The sequence below is a fragment of the Camelus ferus genome, chromosome 22 (genome assembly GCF_009834535.1).
Source record: "Camelus ferus isolate YT-003-E chromosome 22, BCGSAC_Cfer_1.0, whole genome shotgun sequence".
Classification (NCBI taxonomy): Eukaryota; Metazoa; Chordata; class Mammalia; order Artiodactyla; family Camelidae; genus Camelus; species Camelus ferus.
The window spans coordinates 17,108,937-17,124,931 of record NC_045717.1 but is presented as its reverse complement, the minus strand read 5'-3'; the positions used below and the strand labels follow the sequence as shown (position 1 = coordinate 17,124,931).

The 15,995-nt window shown below is 57.1% G+C and overlaps 2 protein-coding genes across 4 annotated transcripts in view; one reads left to right on the top strand and one right to left on the bottom strand.

Annotated features, from left to right (window-relative positions):
* On the top strand, nt 1-2,033 carry F2RL3 (F2R like thrombin or trypsin receptor 3). Its single transcript, XM_032465349.1, has 2 exons — nt 1-134; nt 401-2,033. Exons 1-2 carry the CDS (start codon nt 26-28, stop codon nt 1,447-1,449), a joined length of 1,158 nt encoding a protein of 385 aa, XP_032321240.1. The 5' UTR covers nt 1-25; the 3' UTR covers nt 1,450-2,033.
* A 274-nt stretch (nt 2,034-2,307) lies between these two features.
* CPAMD8 (C3 and PZP like alpha-2-macroglobulin domain containing 8) overlaps nt 2,308-15,995 on the bottom strand; it is a 76,070-nt gene continuing 62,382 nt past the window's right edge. Inside the window, exons 30-42 of one of the 3 annotated variants that reach the window (XR_004314295.1) lie at nt 13,746-13,911; nt 12,559-12,645; nt 12,330-12,466; nt 11,840-11,995; nt 11,668-11,730; nt 10,759-10,943; nt 8,925-9,012; nt 8,076-8,150; nt 7,220-7,325; nt 7,021-7,131; nt 6,123-6,332; nt 5,725-5,837; nt 2,308-3,373 (exon numbers count right to left, since the gene is read on the bottom strand). Coding sequence is in view for 2 of the 3 variants with exons in the window: in XM_032465347.1 (XP_032321238.1) it covers nt 3,352-3,373; nt 5,725-5,842; nt 6,123-6,332; nt 7,021-7,131; nt 7,220-7,325; nt 8,076-8,150; nt 8,925-9,012; nt 10,759-10,943; nt 11,668-11,730; nt 11,840-11,995; nt 12,330-12,466; nt 12,559-12,645; nt 13,746-13,911 (1,524 nt within the window). In the remaining variant the exon portion in view is untranslated. Of the gene's footprint in view, nt 3,374-5,724; nt 5,843-6,122; nt 6,333-7,020; nt 7,132-7,219; nt 7,326-8,075; nt 8,151-8,924; nt 9,013-10,758; nt 10,944-11,667; nt 11,731-11,839; nt 11,996-12,329; nt 12,467-12,558; nt 12,646-13,745; nt 13,912-15,995 lie in introns of all 3 variants that reach the window. The other 2 variants (XM_032465347.1, XM_032465348.1) reach the window with 2 other exon arrangements.

Sequence of the window (15,995 nt, the reverse complement as noted above, 5' to 3'; positions counted from 1 at the left end):
GCAGCTGACCCCCAGCCCTGGCAGCATGTGGGTGCTCTTGCTGCTGTGGCCCCTGGTGCGGGGGCTCAGCCCAGAGGATGTCACTCTGACCCCTGCTGCCTACTACGAGGTGGAGTCCATGGGAGGAGGCGATGGTGAGTGAACTCGGGCCCTGTCTTGGGACTAGGGGGCCCTAGAGCCAGTGATGGGGGCACAGGGAACTGGAGAGGACCCTCCACCCCTACCCTGAGTCTACAGGACTGATGGAGTCTGTGTTCAGCTCTGTCCCACGAGCCTGGGAACTTGTGAGAGCTGGGGCCCAGACTGCACTTTCTCGGGGGTAGCACCATCCAGCGGGGTAGGGGGAAACGGCTGAGAGGCGGCATCGACACTTGGGCTCTCAGCGCCCCCTTCCCTCTAGGTCTCTCTCCCCCAGACGGCATCATAGGGCCCCGCCCACGCAGCTTCCCGGGCCAGCCCTCTGCCAATGACAGCAACACTCTGGAGCTCCTGGTCAGCTCTCGGGCACTGCTGCTGGGCTGGGTGCCCACGAGGCTGGTGCCCGCGCTCTACGGACTGGCCCTGGCGGTGGGGCTGCCCGCCAATGGCCTGGCACTGTGGGTGCTGGCCACTCGGGTGCCACGACTGCCCTCCACGGTGCTGCTGATGAACTTGGCGGCCGCTGACCTGCTGCTGGTCCTGGCTCTGCCGCCTCGCGTGGCCTACCACCTGCGGGGCCAGCGCTGGCCCTTTGGCGAGGCTGCCTGCCGCCTGGACACAGCCATGCTCTACGGCCACATGTACGGCTCTGTGCTGCTGCTGGCCGCCATCAGCCTGGACCGCTACCTGGCCGTGGTGCACCCGCTGCAGGCCCGTGCCCTGCGAGGCCAGGCCCTGGCCATCGGGCTCTGTGCTGCAGCCTGGCTGGTGGCGGCCACCCTGGCGCTGCCCCTGGCGCTGCAGCCGCAGACATTCCGACTGGCGCTTTCAGACCACGTGCTCTGCCATGACGCGCTGCCCGTCAGCGCCCAGACCTCCTACTGGCGTCCGGCCTTCATCTGCCTGGCCGTGCTCGGCTGCTTCCTGCCGCTGCTGGCCATGCTGCTGAGCTACGGGGCCACCCTGTGCACGCTGGCGGCCGGTGGCCGGCGCTACGGCCACGCGCTGAAGCTGACTGCCCTGGTGCTGGCCTCGGCCGTGGCCTTCTTCGTGCCCAGCAATGTGCTGCTGCTGCTGCATTACTCAAACCCAGGCCCAGACGCCTGGGGGAACCTGTACGCCGCCTACGTGCCCAGCCTGGCGCTCAGCACCCTCAACAGCTGCCTAGACCCCTTCATCTATTACTATGTGTCAGCTGAGTTCAGGGGCAAGGTGCAGGAGGGGCTGCTCTGCCGGACGCCTGGCAATGCGACAGCTTCCAAGGACGGGGGCAGCCCAGGGATGGGCACCCGGTCCTCCTCGCTGGTGTGAGACAGTCCCTCCACAGGCAGAGCAGACGGGAAGGGAGTTGGACTGGGTTGAATAGGGTCCCCTCCCAGCTCATGTCCACCGGGAACCTCCAAACATTGTTTGGGAATAATGTCTTTGCAGGTGTAAGTAAGATGAGGTCACATTAGAGTAGGGTGAGCCCTAAATCCCATGACTAGTGTCCTTATAAGAGGACACAGAGACACACACAGGGGAAGAAGGCCATGTGACCATGGAGGCAGAGATGGTGTGATGCGGCCACAAGCCAAAGGATGCCATAGGCTGCTGGCAGCCACCAGAAGAAGCTGGGAGAGCAGCCTGGGGCAGAGTTCTCTTCACAGCCCCTAGAAGGAGCCAACCCCACCCACCCCTTGACCTCAGACTTCCAGCCTCCAGGACTGTTAGAGAATAAATGTCTGTTGTTTTAAGTCATGTAGTTTGTGGTACGTGGTTACAGCAGCCCCAGGAAACTAAGATGGGGTTAAATGCAGGTTCCTGGGCCCAGCCACTTCCCGTGTGTCCAAGGTCACACAAGAACATGAATTGGGGCCATATGAACAGTGAGCGAAGCCGTCATGTCAATAGCCTGGTGTGAGGATGCACTAGAGTTTCACAAGGAGTTACCACTGGGGGAAGCTGGGTGAAGGGTGCCTGGGACCTCTCTGTATTGGTCTAATTTCTTACAGATGCACAGGAATCTGATTATCTTGAGGTGCAGGTGTTCGAAAGCCTCTTCCCCACCCTGCTCTGAAAGGCTGGCTGTGGATGAAGGAATGGAGGTGAAGGGCCAGATGGGAGCTGGGCTCCAGGCCTTGGAGCTGCCCCCCAGGCTCCCCTGCCCGCAGGAGGCCCAAGCCTGTGTGTGACTCAATAGAAATGAGCTTTTATTACACCAGCAGCCTCTATGACAAGCGGGAAACAGGGCCTTGGCCGAGGGAACTGTACCTCATAGACTGGTGGTGGAGGGTGGGGGGATCAGGGGCTCAGAAAGTGGCTGGTGCTGCATGACGGGGACCCACAGGCTGGGCACCCCCTCAGGGTCTCCGTGCTGTCCCGAGATGAGCAGGGTTGGCTGAAATAAATACCACCGTGGAGGGAGAAGACAGGCGAATGCAAGAGGGGAAAGAGACAGCTGGAAGAGTCCAGAGATGGGGGCAGGCTTTGGTTGGCCCAGAGCTGGGATAACCTCCCAGGCGACTATGAGGGGGCCAATATTCCAGGTGGGGCGCTGGGAGATCAGGGGTTCAGGGGGCGAGGCCCGGAAGCAGAAAGGTGAAGGTGCATCTGCCTGGAGCCCAGAACTTTCCCCGCAGAGCCCGATGCTGTCAAGACCAGACATTCAGGGACCCTGGGGCGAGATGATTCTGGGACAACTGGGGGTTTGGGTCAGGGCCTCAGCAGCCTGGGTGGCCCAAAGAGAGGCCGGGACTTTTACATTTTCGAGAAAGGCTGCCCATTTCGCTTCACTGACGAGGGGGTGGACGCTAGGTCCTTGATTTGGCCAGTCATATCCTCTCAGAAACAAGCTTTTTGCCATGAGTTCGTCCCAGAAACATCCCTTCTCTGGGGAGCAGAAGGTCAGGCTGTCGGAGCTGCTCTGGTCGCCCAGTCCTAGGTTTGGGGGGTGGGGCACCTGGAGCTCCAGTTGCAGCCAGGGAGGTGGGGGGAAAGGGGGCTTCCAGCCACCCCGCTGGCCATCCTTCCTGTTGAAGCAGGGGCTGGGCCCCCAGGAAGCCCACCATCCGTTAGGACAAGTCTCTGCCGATCCATTTATCAGGTGCATTTGGAAGCAGGGGTCACCTGGGGTGGGGTCCGCCAGCCCCCGGTCAAGTCTCCCGTCAGTGGCCCCCTTCCGGCAGGGTGAAAAGGGATACACAGCCAGATGATGTCTTCCTGCTTGGAGCTTTAGGAAGAGAAGCCACTCTGACTGATGGGGAGAGAAGGGGGAAAATGCCTGTGGGCTGCCACGCCTTGGGGGCGGGGCTGTGTCCCCTCCCGGATCCTGCCTCCAAGTAGCTCAGCTTGGCTGCCTCTGCCTACTGAGGCAGGAGCACCCCTCTGGGGGCAGGGGTGTGTGGGGGGTAATGGTCCAGCCAGGCCCCTCAGGACCTATGCCAGCCCTCGCTGGGCCACAGTGATGGGAGGGGGCTTCAGTTCTGGTAAGAACGGGCGCAGCTTGCACCGGGCCACCAACAAAATCAAAACCCTATCTGTGGAGCTCAGCCAGCTGTAAAAAGAAAGGAACTGCTGATACACACAGCACCACGGACGGACAGCGAGCGAGCTCTGCTGAATGGAAAGAAAAAGGAAAAAAAGGCAATCTCAGAAGGGCATGGACTCCACAATTCTGTTTACAAGGCATCCCTGAAATGACAAAATTGCAGAGTAGTGGAGACGGATGAATGGTTAGCAGGGGTGGAGGTGGGAGTGGGGGAAGGGGGGTGGGTGTGGCTACAATACAGCAGCTCAAGGGATCCTTGAGACATTGGGCTACTCTGTGTCTCGATTGTGGTCATGACTACACAAATCTGCACGTTGGGGGAAACTGCGGACTCAGTTGCAAAAGAGTGCATGTAAAAGTAGCAAAATAGTAAGATGGGTAGGCTGTGCTGATGTCAATTTCCTGGTGTGACACGGTCCTTGAGTTCTGAGAGATGTGCCTACTGGGGGAACCGGGTGAAGGGCGCTTAAGATTTTTCTGTTATTTCTCACAATTGCATGTGAACCTATGGTTATCTCAAATTTAGAAGTCTGATTTTCAAAAAATCCTCCCCTCCAAAACAAAGACAAAAGTAGACTTCTCTCCGAAGGCACTAGAGACAGCTTAGCTGGCACATACTGGACAGGGTGGGCAACACTTGGGAGAGTTTAAAGCTATATACATGGTATTTATAGTGTGAGGGGTGGGAGAGGACAGCACATGGACATAAATGCCTTCAAAGTTGCTATGTTTTGGTGAAGTGGTACAATATTTCCACCAAGTAGACTGAAAAGTTTAAGGATGTTATCCCCAGAGCCACTGCTAAAAAAATAATACTAAAACGACAACAGTTGAATCAAAACAGAATTCTAAAGAACAGTCAATTAAGTCAAGAGGGCATGGAAGGAGAAACACCAGGGGGTGGGGGACAAAACAAACAAACAAAAAATCGCAACAGTAGCCCTGAACCCAGATCTATCAATAATTCTATTTCATGCATGTGGACCAAACCCCGTGCCTGGTGCCAGATGACGCACTGTTAAATCTCTGGGACTTTGGTGGGTGCTGGTGGAAAATCTCTCCTACTGGGTTTGCTGGGTGGGGATACAAACCAGTCTTTGGCACTTGCATGGGATAGAGAAACCCTCACCACCCAGGAAGGCAGGGCTCTGAGATCTAACATCGCAGCCAGTCTCCAGAACCTGGCACTTACCTTAGCTGATAGATCAACCTGTCATGAAAAGCCTTTGAGTTGAGTTTGCTCAGCCTGAAAGATCTGCCTCCTCCAGGAAGTCTCCCAGCCTTACCCCTGACCATTTCCTCCATCCTTCCCTCGGGGGGACAAAGATTCTCTCCCTGACCAAACACCACTCAAGCTCCTCTGAGCTCTTTTTCATCTTGGTCTCAAGTTTAAGGCTTCCACGTCCATCTCAGCACTGTCTGATTATGGCAAGAATCTTGCTAATATATCAATTTAGCCAGAATCCCCTATCCTCCTTACTGATCACTCTTGATATCTGATGGGGTTTCTCATTCTCCACCACTCCCCACCTCGTGTGGTCTTATCACCCTGGCCTGCCTTCAGCAACAATCAGTTTCGGTCGCTTTGGCTAAAATATCCCTCCTTCACCCCTGACATTTCCTCTTAGTAATTTTCCAACCACTGCCCCCCACTCCGCTCCTTGGATATAAATTCCCACTTTTATTTTTTTATGTTAGGAGTTGGGTATGACCTCTACCCCCACTGCAAGATTCCCTCTATCTTGATAGCACCCCCCCCTTGAATAAAATATTCCTTGCATCATGAATAATTTCTTCTTTATCAGGGGTTGCAGGCCCCAGTGAGTCTCAGGGACAAGTCTGTCCTGAGGTCGAGTCCTTGGGAGGGTTCACTCAGCTCACCCTGCACATACAAGCTGCTCTTCGATGTGTGTTGGGTGAACAGGGGGGTGGGTTGAGGGAGAAGGGATCTTCCACCTCATCCCCCAAAACCCTGCAGGCTGACCCCTCTGTCACTCCCACTCCTGGCCAGGTTCCAGGGCCAGTGGATGGAGGTTGGGGGCGGGCCCAGCTCTCACCTGTCCTCTGCCTCCCCGTCCAAGTCCACTGCTTCATGGCTGACTGCCAGGTGCCCCACGTCCAGGGGGTCCAGGTCATAGTCATAGTTGTACAAGGCAGAGGCCGATGTCGGCTGCTCTGGAAGGAAGGAGGACTGAGTCGGTAGGGAAGGCACTGCAGGGAGAGGATCTGGAATACCAACAGCCCGGAGCGACAGACACTGAGGTCAGAGATGGGGAGAAGCAGAAAAGCACAAGGGTGGGATGGGTCTGGGGAGAGATTTAACAAGACTGAGGAGATGCAGAAGGACCCAGACTCAAAGAGGTGATGGAGAGGAGACAGCGTGTTGGAGAAGATGGGGCGATGCACTCCGAAGCGAGGTCGGGTCCCGGAGGCCAGGCACGGGTTGGGTCCTCACCAAGGGCGCAGCGGCCAGGGGGCGCGGGTTCCAATTTCACGCGTTCGCGGCAAGCGGCCTCCTGCAGGCGGCAGGCGCTGGCGTAGACGATGCCATTGGAACCGCACACCGGGTCCTCGCTGGTGCCGCAGTCGCGGGCGCAGCCACAGCGCGTGATTGTCGCTCCCTCCTCTGGGACGGCCACGAGACCTCGTTCGCCGGGGGACCAGCCTGGGGGGGGGGGCGAGGCGAAAAAGTCGGCAGCGCCGCGGGAACCCCACCCCACCACTTGACCCTTGCCTCCCACTGGGCCTCGGGTGGAGAAGTCCCTGAGGGCTGGGACCACGCCCCAACCGGAGACAGTTCCTGGGAAGCCCTGAGAGCTGACCTGTTGGAATTTCAGGCAAGAAATTGCCTAATATTTATGCAAACAATTTTAAAGAAAACTTTTAAGTTAAAAGCAATCTAAACCCATTTCAAGAAGTTTGTAAAATAAAGGAAAGGGCCCTGAGGGATCCCCAGCCCCTCCCTTCGCTGCAGTCACTCGGCGCTCATGGCTTGGACCCCGGTGTCCCCACACTCTCTGGCTTGTGGGACAGGGGAGGCTAGGGCACTCCTCTGGGCCTCCAACTTCTACAACGCGGCCCCCCTCCCACTCCGCTCGGCTCCGCCCCCTCCCCACTGCTCCCCCCCGCCCAGCTAAGCCCCGCCTCCTCCTCACGGCTTGCCTACTCTCTGCTCAGCCCCGCCCCTCCGCTCCGGCCGCGCGCCCTAGGCCGTGCCGGGTCCTCCCCGCCTCTAACACTTGGTACCGTTCTCGGCCTGGCGACTCCCCTCCAAGACAACCGCCTTCCCCCAAGCCCGCGGGTGGGGTCGGGGTGGCGGGTGGTCGGAAGGGGCAGCGGCCGCGCGCACTCACCGGGGCCCTGGGCCAGGGCGCGCTCCACCTCGTTGCAAGCAGGCCCTGCGCACAGCTCCCGGGCAAGAGGGCTGCGCGCGCTGACATTGTAGAAGCGCGTGGCCTCGAAGGCTGCGGGACGAGGGGAGAATGGTGACCAAGTGATGGGTGACAGGGTAAGGGACGGAGCTGGGGTGGCGGGCGGCGGGCGCGGGCTTACCAGGCTCGTAGTAGTCATACACGGAGATGGGCAGAGCGGACGTCCTGCCCACGACGTGCTCACGGATCGCCCGGAACCGCACGCACGTCAGACACCGGCTGGAGATCTGCGGGGGCAGCAGGCGGGCTCAAGCTTAGCTGGGGCCACTAGGGTCAGGCACTGAGCTCCCGCCTCTATGTTCTGTGACGCCCCAAAATGTAGGCCCAGAACTGGCAGATTTTGGGGTGCCCAGGAGGCATGAAACACAGAAACCTGATCCCATGTCAATTCTCTGGGTCCTGTCATCCCACCTGGGGAAAGGATCTCAGCTGGCCTTTCACCCCTGACTCCCCCATGGCAGGTGCTCTCCCTTCCCTTTGCGTGTGTGTGTGTGTCACTGAGTACATTCACAGTCTTGTGCAACCACCATCTATCTGCAGAACATTTTCATCACCTCAAATGGAAACCCACCCCCATTAGCAGTCACTCCCCATCCCTCAACCTCTGGCAACCACCAGTCTACTTTCTGTCTCTGCATCTGCCTGTTCAGGACACTTCCCATGAATGGGCTCATGCACTATGCAGCCTTCTGTGTTTGGCTTCTTTCACTCAGCATGTCTTGGGAGGTTCAGTGCATCAGTGCTTCATTGCTTTTGATGCCTGAATACTATTCCCCACCCCTCCCAACTTTTTCCACCAAAGCCAGCTGGCTGGGGCACAGAGCCAGCAGCCGCGCCAACTCCTCCTGGATTTACTCTCCCAGTTTCTTTTTCTGGGTATGAGATCATTGCAGGAACCACACTGCGCCAAGATGGCCGTGCCCTCGCCAACATAGCTGCTGTGGAGGCCTCCGCCCACTGCCCCTGGCCGGCAGTACCTCATCAAAGTAGAACAGCACTCTGCGTCCAGCCACCTCGTACCTCTTCAGTGTGATGTACTTGTCAAGGAGCAGCTGGAGAAGAAGCCAGAGGTCAAGACCCTCCCAGCCCCTCTGCCCCCAATGCGCTCTTCCTCCCTCATCTCCAAGGGCCCCAGGTGGGTTCTTGAGGGTTTGCTTACAGTCGTCCAGCAAGTCCCCATGGGCTGGGCCAGGGGCTGGCGGTCAGCACCCAGGAGAGGGCATTCAAGGCTGGTTACCACTGTCCCGAGCACCTGCCTCCCCTCTCCTCCCTGCAGTCTCCCCCAATCCCGCCCCAGCCCTAGGCCTCCCTGTGGCCCCCCAGGTGCCCAGCTGGCCCTGCCACCTGCTCCTGCCTCCCCTGCACCAGTCAACCACCCCCCCAGAAGAGCCCCCACTTTTATGCTCCATCCTCCCCACCCTGCAGACCTCCTTGGGCAAGGCAGCACCCCCTCTTTGTGACCCCCTTCCGAGCCTCTCCCCCCACCCCCACGAGAGTGGACTGGTCTCTCTTTAAGTTGAGGGTAGAGACCAGTATCTGGAGAACCTGGGCTGGGGGCACTCCCTGCCATCCCTACATCGTCCCCAGGGGGCATGCAGATTTGCGGAAGCCCTCTTCTGCCCCGTGGATAACAGCACAGGTGGTCCAGTGGGTGACACCTAGCAAGAGAGCCCCCACCCCTCCCCACCTGCCCCTTAGCAAGTGGCCAGCCCCAAAGCACCAACTTTGCCCAGAAAGGCAAAAACAAAAACAAAAACCCATTTAATGAAGAGCTGGGAATTTTCAACCTGGAATTTGCTGGCCCCGGCCCACCAGCACCACCTCACCTGCTCCAGACTCTCAACGTCCACCCGGAACCCTGACAGCAGGGGGACCTCCAGGACTGCCATGTTGGAGGACCCTGCATGCAGCCATCTTCCAATGAGAGGAGAGAGAGAAAGGTCCTTGAACTCAGGCCCCACAGTGGAATTCATGGCCCCCTCTGTCCCCACAACCCCCGAGCCTGATCCGGGCCTGGCTGGCAGCCCCTCTGCACAAAAAACCTTAGCTGGGTCATTGGTCAGCCCGTATCACAACTAAGACACCGAGACCATATGGAAGAGCCCTTGCCAAGGCTTCTGGGCTTGAGTCAGGTCTGTCAACTCTGGGCTATGTTTTGCTCCGAACCTCATGCTGTGACCCAAGTATGGAAAGTAGCTCCATGCGGTCCAGGGAGCCCAGGCCACTGGAGGAGACCCTGTCACTCGCCAGTGCCAGCCCTCCATCTCCCCTTCTGTGACATGCGGCAGGGAGCTGGAGGGTAAGTTGTCCCCTGAGGACTGCTACATGCCAGGCCCTCCATGTGCTGGGTGCTGGTGACAGAGAGGGAAGCTGATATTCAGAGAGGAACCTGCAGACTGTGGGCCCAAGGAGACAGGGTGGCCAGCGTCCTTGAGATGGGTGGAGGAGGCTTTCTGCCAGGGTAAGGCCTGAGAGAGCCCATATCCATGTGGCACAGGGTGGGTTCCCCCTAACACATCAAAGAGGGGAATAGAGATGTCTCCAGCAGGCCTGCTGGGGCCAGACAGTTGGGCCAGTCCACCTGCATCTTGCTCCCTCACCCGACAAGACAGTGGTCACGGCCATGCTGAGTGTCACCATCCTGAGTCTCACCGTGGAGCTGGAAACACAGCTGGAGGTTCAGGGAGCCCCTTGGCCCAGGAGGGGCTTGGGCCAAATTGAGCTTGTTTTTCCAAACTTCCTAAGATGGGGCCTTGGACATGAGAGGGCTGAAGGTCAAAGTTGAGAAAGATGCCCGGGCGGCTCCAATGGGCTTCAGGTACCATAGCTCCCACCCATCTTTGGGATCCCCCATGATTGTCATGGTGACAAGCATCTTTTAAGGGCAGCTGCATGCACCTGCCCTGAGGACCCTCTGTGGCCTGGTCTCAGGATCACCCTTTGGGAAACTGAGAGACCTGGAACTGGTGGGTCACACAGGGGCTTGTCACTGGGGTCTGTTGCATACAGTAAGAAGGACTTCCATTTCCCTCACTCATTTCAAAAGTCCTCTGTGGTGTAAGTGCCTGATGTTAAGCTTTTGATTGCAAAGGCATCCATTCCAAGACATCCAAGCTCCTAGATAATCAACCAGATAAGACACCAGGCTTCCCCGCCATGAAGATCCCTCTTTTAGAAAGCCCTGGGCAACTAGATAACTGGCTGCGTGAGAACGGCCCTGCCTTTCCCTTTCCCGCGCCCTAATTCCTGTCATTACATTTGAAATTTGCCAATAAAAAGTGAATCTGCAAAACCCTAGGCACTCCACCCTCAGACCTCAATAAAGGCAGAAACTCAGGTTCGTGCCTTCTTTCTCTCTACCTGTGACCTCGCTGTGTGGCCCTTGGGAGGGTCACGTACCCTCCGGGACCCATGAGTAAGAAATCTTGCTCTTCAAAGTTCCCTTATGGTTGTTGCTGAGGTGCGTCTTATAATCATAATAAGAACCACAGGGGCTGGTCCAGCCACAGCTTTGACTCTGGCCAGGGGAATGTCTGTGGGGGCTCCCACAAGTTGTACAAGCCCCAGGCATTCCTAGCCTAGCATCACTATGGATTAGCTGTGACTGATACAGAACGCCGCCAGGGCGGGGGTGCCAGCCCGCAGGGCAGGAAGCCTTACCTGGTGCACACCTCCAGAGTCACCTGGTACTCCTGGTGATGCTGGTCAGCTGCTGGGTCGTCATCATCAGCAGAGGGGGCGGGCGCGGGAGGTCGCTGCTGCTCAGCCTCGGGCTCCTGGAGATTCACAAGCAGCTGGAAGGACGGCTTGGCCACCGGGTCTGGCACGTTATAGGTGACATCAATCTAGGAGTGGGTGGGTGTGGGAGGACAGAGGCTTAGGAGACATGGGGAAGAAAAGGGCAGGGGAAGGTGGGGACAGCTAGAACCATGATGACAGTGACATTGGCAACTGTTCCGGGGACTATGGGCATTCAATTTAGCCCTGATGGTGTAGGTACGACCATCATTCCATTTTTCCAAGTCTCAAGTCCAGGTCTGCGGCCACCAGGGCTTCCCCTCCTATCCACTGGGTTGTCTGGGCTCCAGTTTTCAAGATGGAGAAGCTGAGGCTGCAGGGGTCTCCAGGCAGACTTAGCCCTCTGACTGCTGGCCAGAGCCCACGAGGCCAGCCTGCCCCTGCCCAGAGAGTGACTATATCCTGAGCCTGGTGACCAAGGGGCTCCGGGAAGCACCAGGCTGAGTCCAGGCTGGGTGTCCCCATTCAGGCCCTGACAGGAAGAGTAACCTGGAGCCACTGGGCAAGTCCCACAGTGGGAGGACCAAGGGAGATCTGATGGTCAGAGACCACAAGAATGAGGGTGAAACAGATTTCCCGGGGGGACCCTAAGCCCAAGGAGACACATTGGCATCTGCCCTTGGGCAGAGTGGGGGACACTTCAGGGGGCTGACAGTCTGCCCTGGGGTCTCTCTCACACACCATCCCACTCAGTCTGGTCGGACGCTCAGCTCCCCCACCCCGCCCCTCAAGGGGTCCCTCTGTGAGCGCCCCCTCCCCCCACAGCCTCACCTGCATCAGGCAGCAGCCTTCGCCCTTGGCGCTCACAAACAGCCCTGTGGGGAGGCTGGGGATCTGGGGAGAGAAGACGCCGTGGTTTCCCCCGCGGACACACACGGGCAGACAGGCAACAGAGAGGGGCCGCTGTTACTGCCCTCCCAGCCCTGGTCCCTGGAACACGCACCGCCGCCGTCTGCAGAAGCTTCTGGTTGGCCCTGTGCAGCTCGAAGGTCTCCTGGTAGTCCAAGTTGGTGGAGGCCAGGGAGACAGTGAGGTTGACACCGCCCGCATAGGACAAGATGGCATATTCTGCCAAGGCCTGCAGAGCCACGCAGGTATCCTGGGGACAGAGCGAGAGGCCATGGTCAGCCCCAGGCATGGAATGGCCAGCCGTCCCTCTGCCCCATCCTGGGAGGTCCGGCTCAAATTGGGGGTATCACAGACCCTCTCTGGAGACCATGGACCCATGCAGCTGCAACGGAGAGCAGACACCCACAGAGCTGGGGGCCCCAGATAGCTGGGTGGGCAACTCCACGGGGGCAAGGGCTGGGTCCCTGTCCCAGAGGGGCTGCGGGCAAGGAGCCATCCTGAGACTTGAAGCACTCGATGGCTTCCTAGCTGGCTCTGTGCCCCTGCCCAGACCTGAGCCCCTCCCTTTAGCCTGCCTGGCTCACCTGAGTGGAGGAGAATCCCCCGAGAGCATTCCGCTGCTGGGACAGCCACTTCACCACGGGCAGGGCGGTGGCCACATCTCCCAGGAGGGTGTACGTCAGCAGGGCGTAGGCTGTCATTTCCACCTCGGCTGAGACCACTGCAACGGAAGAGGCCAGCTGGGGCCCTTTGGACACTGGGACCCAGGACCCTGTGCCCAAAGCAGGCACTGGGGGTTGAGGTGGCCAGTACCTGACTGATAGACCCCATCACTGAAGCTCAGGAATGCATCCTTGTCCACATCCCGAGAACCTGTCAGGCTCCAGTGGGTGACCCCATCTGCAAGGCCAGCACAGGTCAGGGATCACAACTCCTCTCAGCACTCAGCCTGGTGACCTGTGCTGAGTGTCAGTGTATGTGGTCTCAAGAAAAGACATCAGGGGACTGGACCCCAATGGAAGAGGGCACCAGGGTTAGATGGCTGGGACAGGAAGGACCTTGGGGCTGTGTCTCAGATCTGCAACTAGAGCAACAAATCCAGCCCTGTCCTGCACCCCTGACAGACATCCCTAATCAATGGATGCTTTTCTACACTCCTGGCAGACATCAATAATCAATGCTTTCCCTCCTAGCTAGGGCCCGAATGGAGGCCCCAGTCGTCCCCACTCAGGGCCCAGGAAACCAATCCCTACTTGCAAAGGCTCCAAGGATTCTGAGCTCATGTGAGGTATAAAAGGCCCTCAAATCATAGAGAACTCAGACCTCCCTGTCTCAGATCTTGAGCGTTTAGTCCTAAATGGACACCGTCATCCAATTAGGTTGTTTCAAAATTTTACTTTTAAAGTTTTTTTTTTCTTCTTAATCAGTGAAAGCAATTCTTCAGGTGACATCTTAAGCAGAGAGGTTGGATGGAATCCCAGAGCAGCTGCTGGGGAAGGCCCGGGTGGGAGGGATGGGGACTGAGTTTGGGGGCATTCTGAGAAGTCACAGCTCGGTGACTGGGGCCCCCCAAACACAGTGGGGAGTCATTAGGTGGCAGGGGAGACTGACACCCCAAAGGTGGAAATGGCTTTCTAAGGCTCACTCAGCAATGGGGGCAGGATGGGGGCCGGCCACAGCCCTCCCAGCTTCCCAGCTCCCTGCCCGGGGATGGCTTCTAAGAAGCCTGGGGGATCCACTCCCTATGACCCCTGAGCGCTGCCCTCCCTCCCTGGCATCCTTTATTTCATAAGGAAAGAAAATGATGCTCAGGCTCAAGACACTTCATCAAATGAAGCCACTGGGAGATGCGATAATGAATGAATAATCTAATAAACAAAACAGAGTGAGCAAAGGACGCCTCCTTCGTTCCATGTATGTGTTCATGAGCTGTTCACTAGGGCCCGCGGTGAGCCAGCCCCACACTGCGTCAACTGGGGTGGCGGGCAGGGGACACCTACCCTGGGTGATGGCCAGGCTGCGGAGCTTTCGGAGCGCCGCGGGGGCTGTGGGGCTGCGGAGTAGGGTCAGCGCGTAGGCGATCAGGGCGCTGCTGTAGGGGTCTGCAGTCAGGGGTGCGCTGGACTCCAAGAAGTGCTTTGCTTTGGCAATGGCTCCCCTCTCCTCCTGCGGGGTGAGGTGGGAAGTGGAGGCTGCTCTGTCCTCACTCCACCCACCACCCTCCCAAAGGTTCTTGGAGCATGCCTGGGGAAAGCACTGGACAGCTCACATCCTTCTGGGGCCCCGTTGCCTGCAGCCCCAGCTTTCAAAATTCCATCCCCTTTCTTCTATGTTGGTGCCAATCTGTTTCAAATGAAGTTCGAGCACAACAGATCAACCCAGAGGTGATCTAGGGGAAGCAGACAGAAACCTGGTTGCCCGCTGCAACCCACCCCATCACCAGGCTGGCTTCTAAAACTGCCAGGTAAGGCCCTCCTCATCCTCTTAGCCTCGACTCAATTGTCGCCTCCTCCAGAAAGCCCACCAGTCCTGATCATGCTCCTGCCCCACAGTGTGAGTGGCTGGAGGACATAAACGAAGTCCACTGTCCAGTAATGGGCTTGGTTCAAAGAAGCTTGACCAATAATATTAGTTAAATGGAAAAATAAGTGATTCAAAGCATCAATGAATTTAGCAAATGAGCAACAGTGCTCCTGCGGGCGGGCCCCAGTGGAGCTATGGAGTTAAGCTACCTCTCCTTAGTGGTTGTTAAGATTACAAAAAGAATGCTCTCCCAAAGTTTTCCATCTTTAGATCAGGAAAAAGCACAGGAACCTCCCCTACAGCTTGTAGTCCAGATGTACCATCTCCCTCCTGGGGCATGTGCCAGGGATGACAGAGCAGATTACCCAGACCCCAAGCCTGGGCCACGCAAGCCCAGAGCCTGGGGTCAGGGTGGGAGTGGTTGCACACTATCGCAGAGGTAGGATTGGTGTCCTTACAAGAAGAGAGAACACAGAGACACAGAGAGAAGGCCATGTGAAGACAGGCAGAGGATGGAGTGATGTGGCCATAAGCCAACGGCACTGGAGCCCTCAGAAGCTGAAGGAGGCAATGAAGCATCCTCCCTTAGACCTTGAGAGGGAGCCACGGCCCTGCTGACACCTGACTTCAGACCTCTGGCCTCCAGAACTGGGAGGGAATAAACTCCAATAGTTTGAAGCCACTGCTTGTGGTATTTTATTACAACAGCCACAGGACACTAGCCCAGGGACCATTATTCAGCCAGGGGCCTTTACATTCTAGAGTTAATGAAGAAACACGTGGCTCAGTTCTAGAAAAGTATAATATGGTCAGAATGACCTAAATGTCAATTTAACCAAAACAAAAACCAGAACCAGAGGATGGAGGAGAGGCCCCACTGGACCTGCATCCTGGGAATCCCTCCATCCCAGGCCAACCAGAACAGCTGGTCACCCTGCAGGCGGGTGTCTGAGTCCGCTGGGGCTGTGTAACAAAGAACCATAAACCAGGTGGCTTAAAAAAATAGACATTTATCGTTGCATCGATCTGGAGGCCAGAAGTCCAAGATCAAGGTGTCAGCAGGGTTGATTCTTTCTGAGGGCCAAGAGAAAAGGCTCTGTTCGGGCCATACTCTTGGCTTGTAGCTAGCTGTCTTCTTCCTGTATCTTCACATCATATTCCCTCTTTCCCCGTCTCTGTATCCTAATTTCCCCCCTTTACAAGGATGCCAGTCATAATGGATTAGGACCTACCCCAATGGCCTCATTTTAACATGATTACCTCTTTAAAGGCCTTGTCTCCAAATACAATCACATTCTGCAGTCTTGGGGCTGTCTGTATCTCCCTGACAAATTCATGTGTTGAAGCCCTAATCCCTCAAAGTGATGGTTTTAAGGTGGGGGGGCCTTTGGGAGGTTATTAGGTTTAGATGAGGTGCAGAGGGTGGACTCCCTATAATCAATGAGGCTGCTTATAAGGAGACAAAGAGACACCACAGCTTTCTCTTTTTCTCCCCCGCCAACCCCACCCACCTCTCTCTGTGGTCACACTCCCAGGAAAGGCCATGTGAAGCCACAGAGAGAAGATGGCTGCCTACACGCCAGGAAGAGAGCCCTCGTTAAGAACTGACTCATCCAGAATCTTGACCATAGATTTTCCAATCTCTAAAATGATGAGAAATAAATGTCTACTATTTAAGCCCCTAGTCTGCAGTATTTTGCCATGGCAGCCCGAGTTAACTAAGATGG

What these genes read in the sequence shown, in the direction of transcription:
- F2RL3 (XM_032465349.1), top strand. Translation starts at nt 26, where the DNA reads ATGTGGGTGCTCTTGCTGCTGTGGCCCCTGGTGCGGGGGCTCAGCCCA. An exon ending in GTCCATGGGAGGAGGCGATG is followed by an intron (nt 135 to 400) that starts GTGAGTGAACTC and finishes CCTTCCCTCTAG; the next exon opens with GTCTCTCTCCCCCAGACGGC.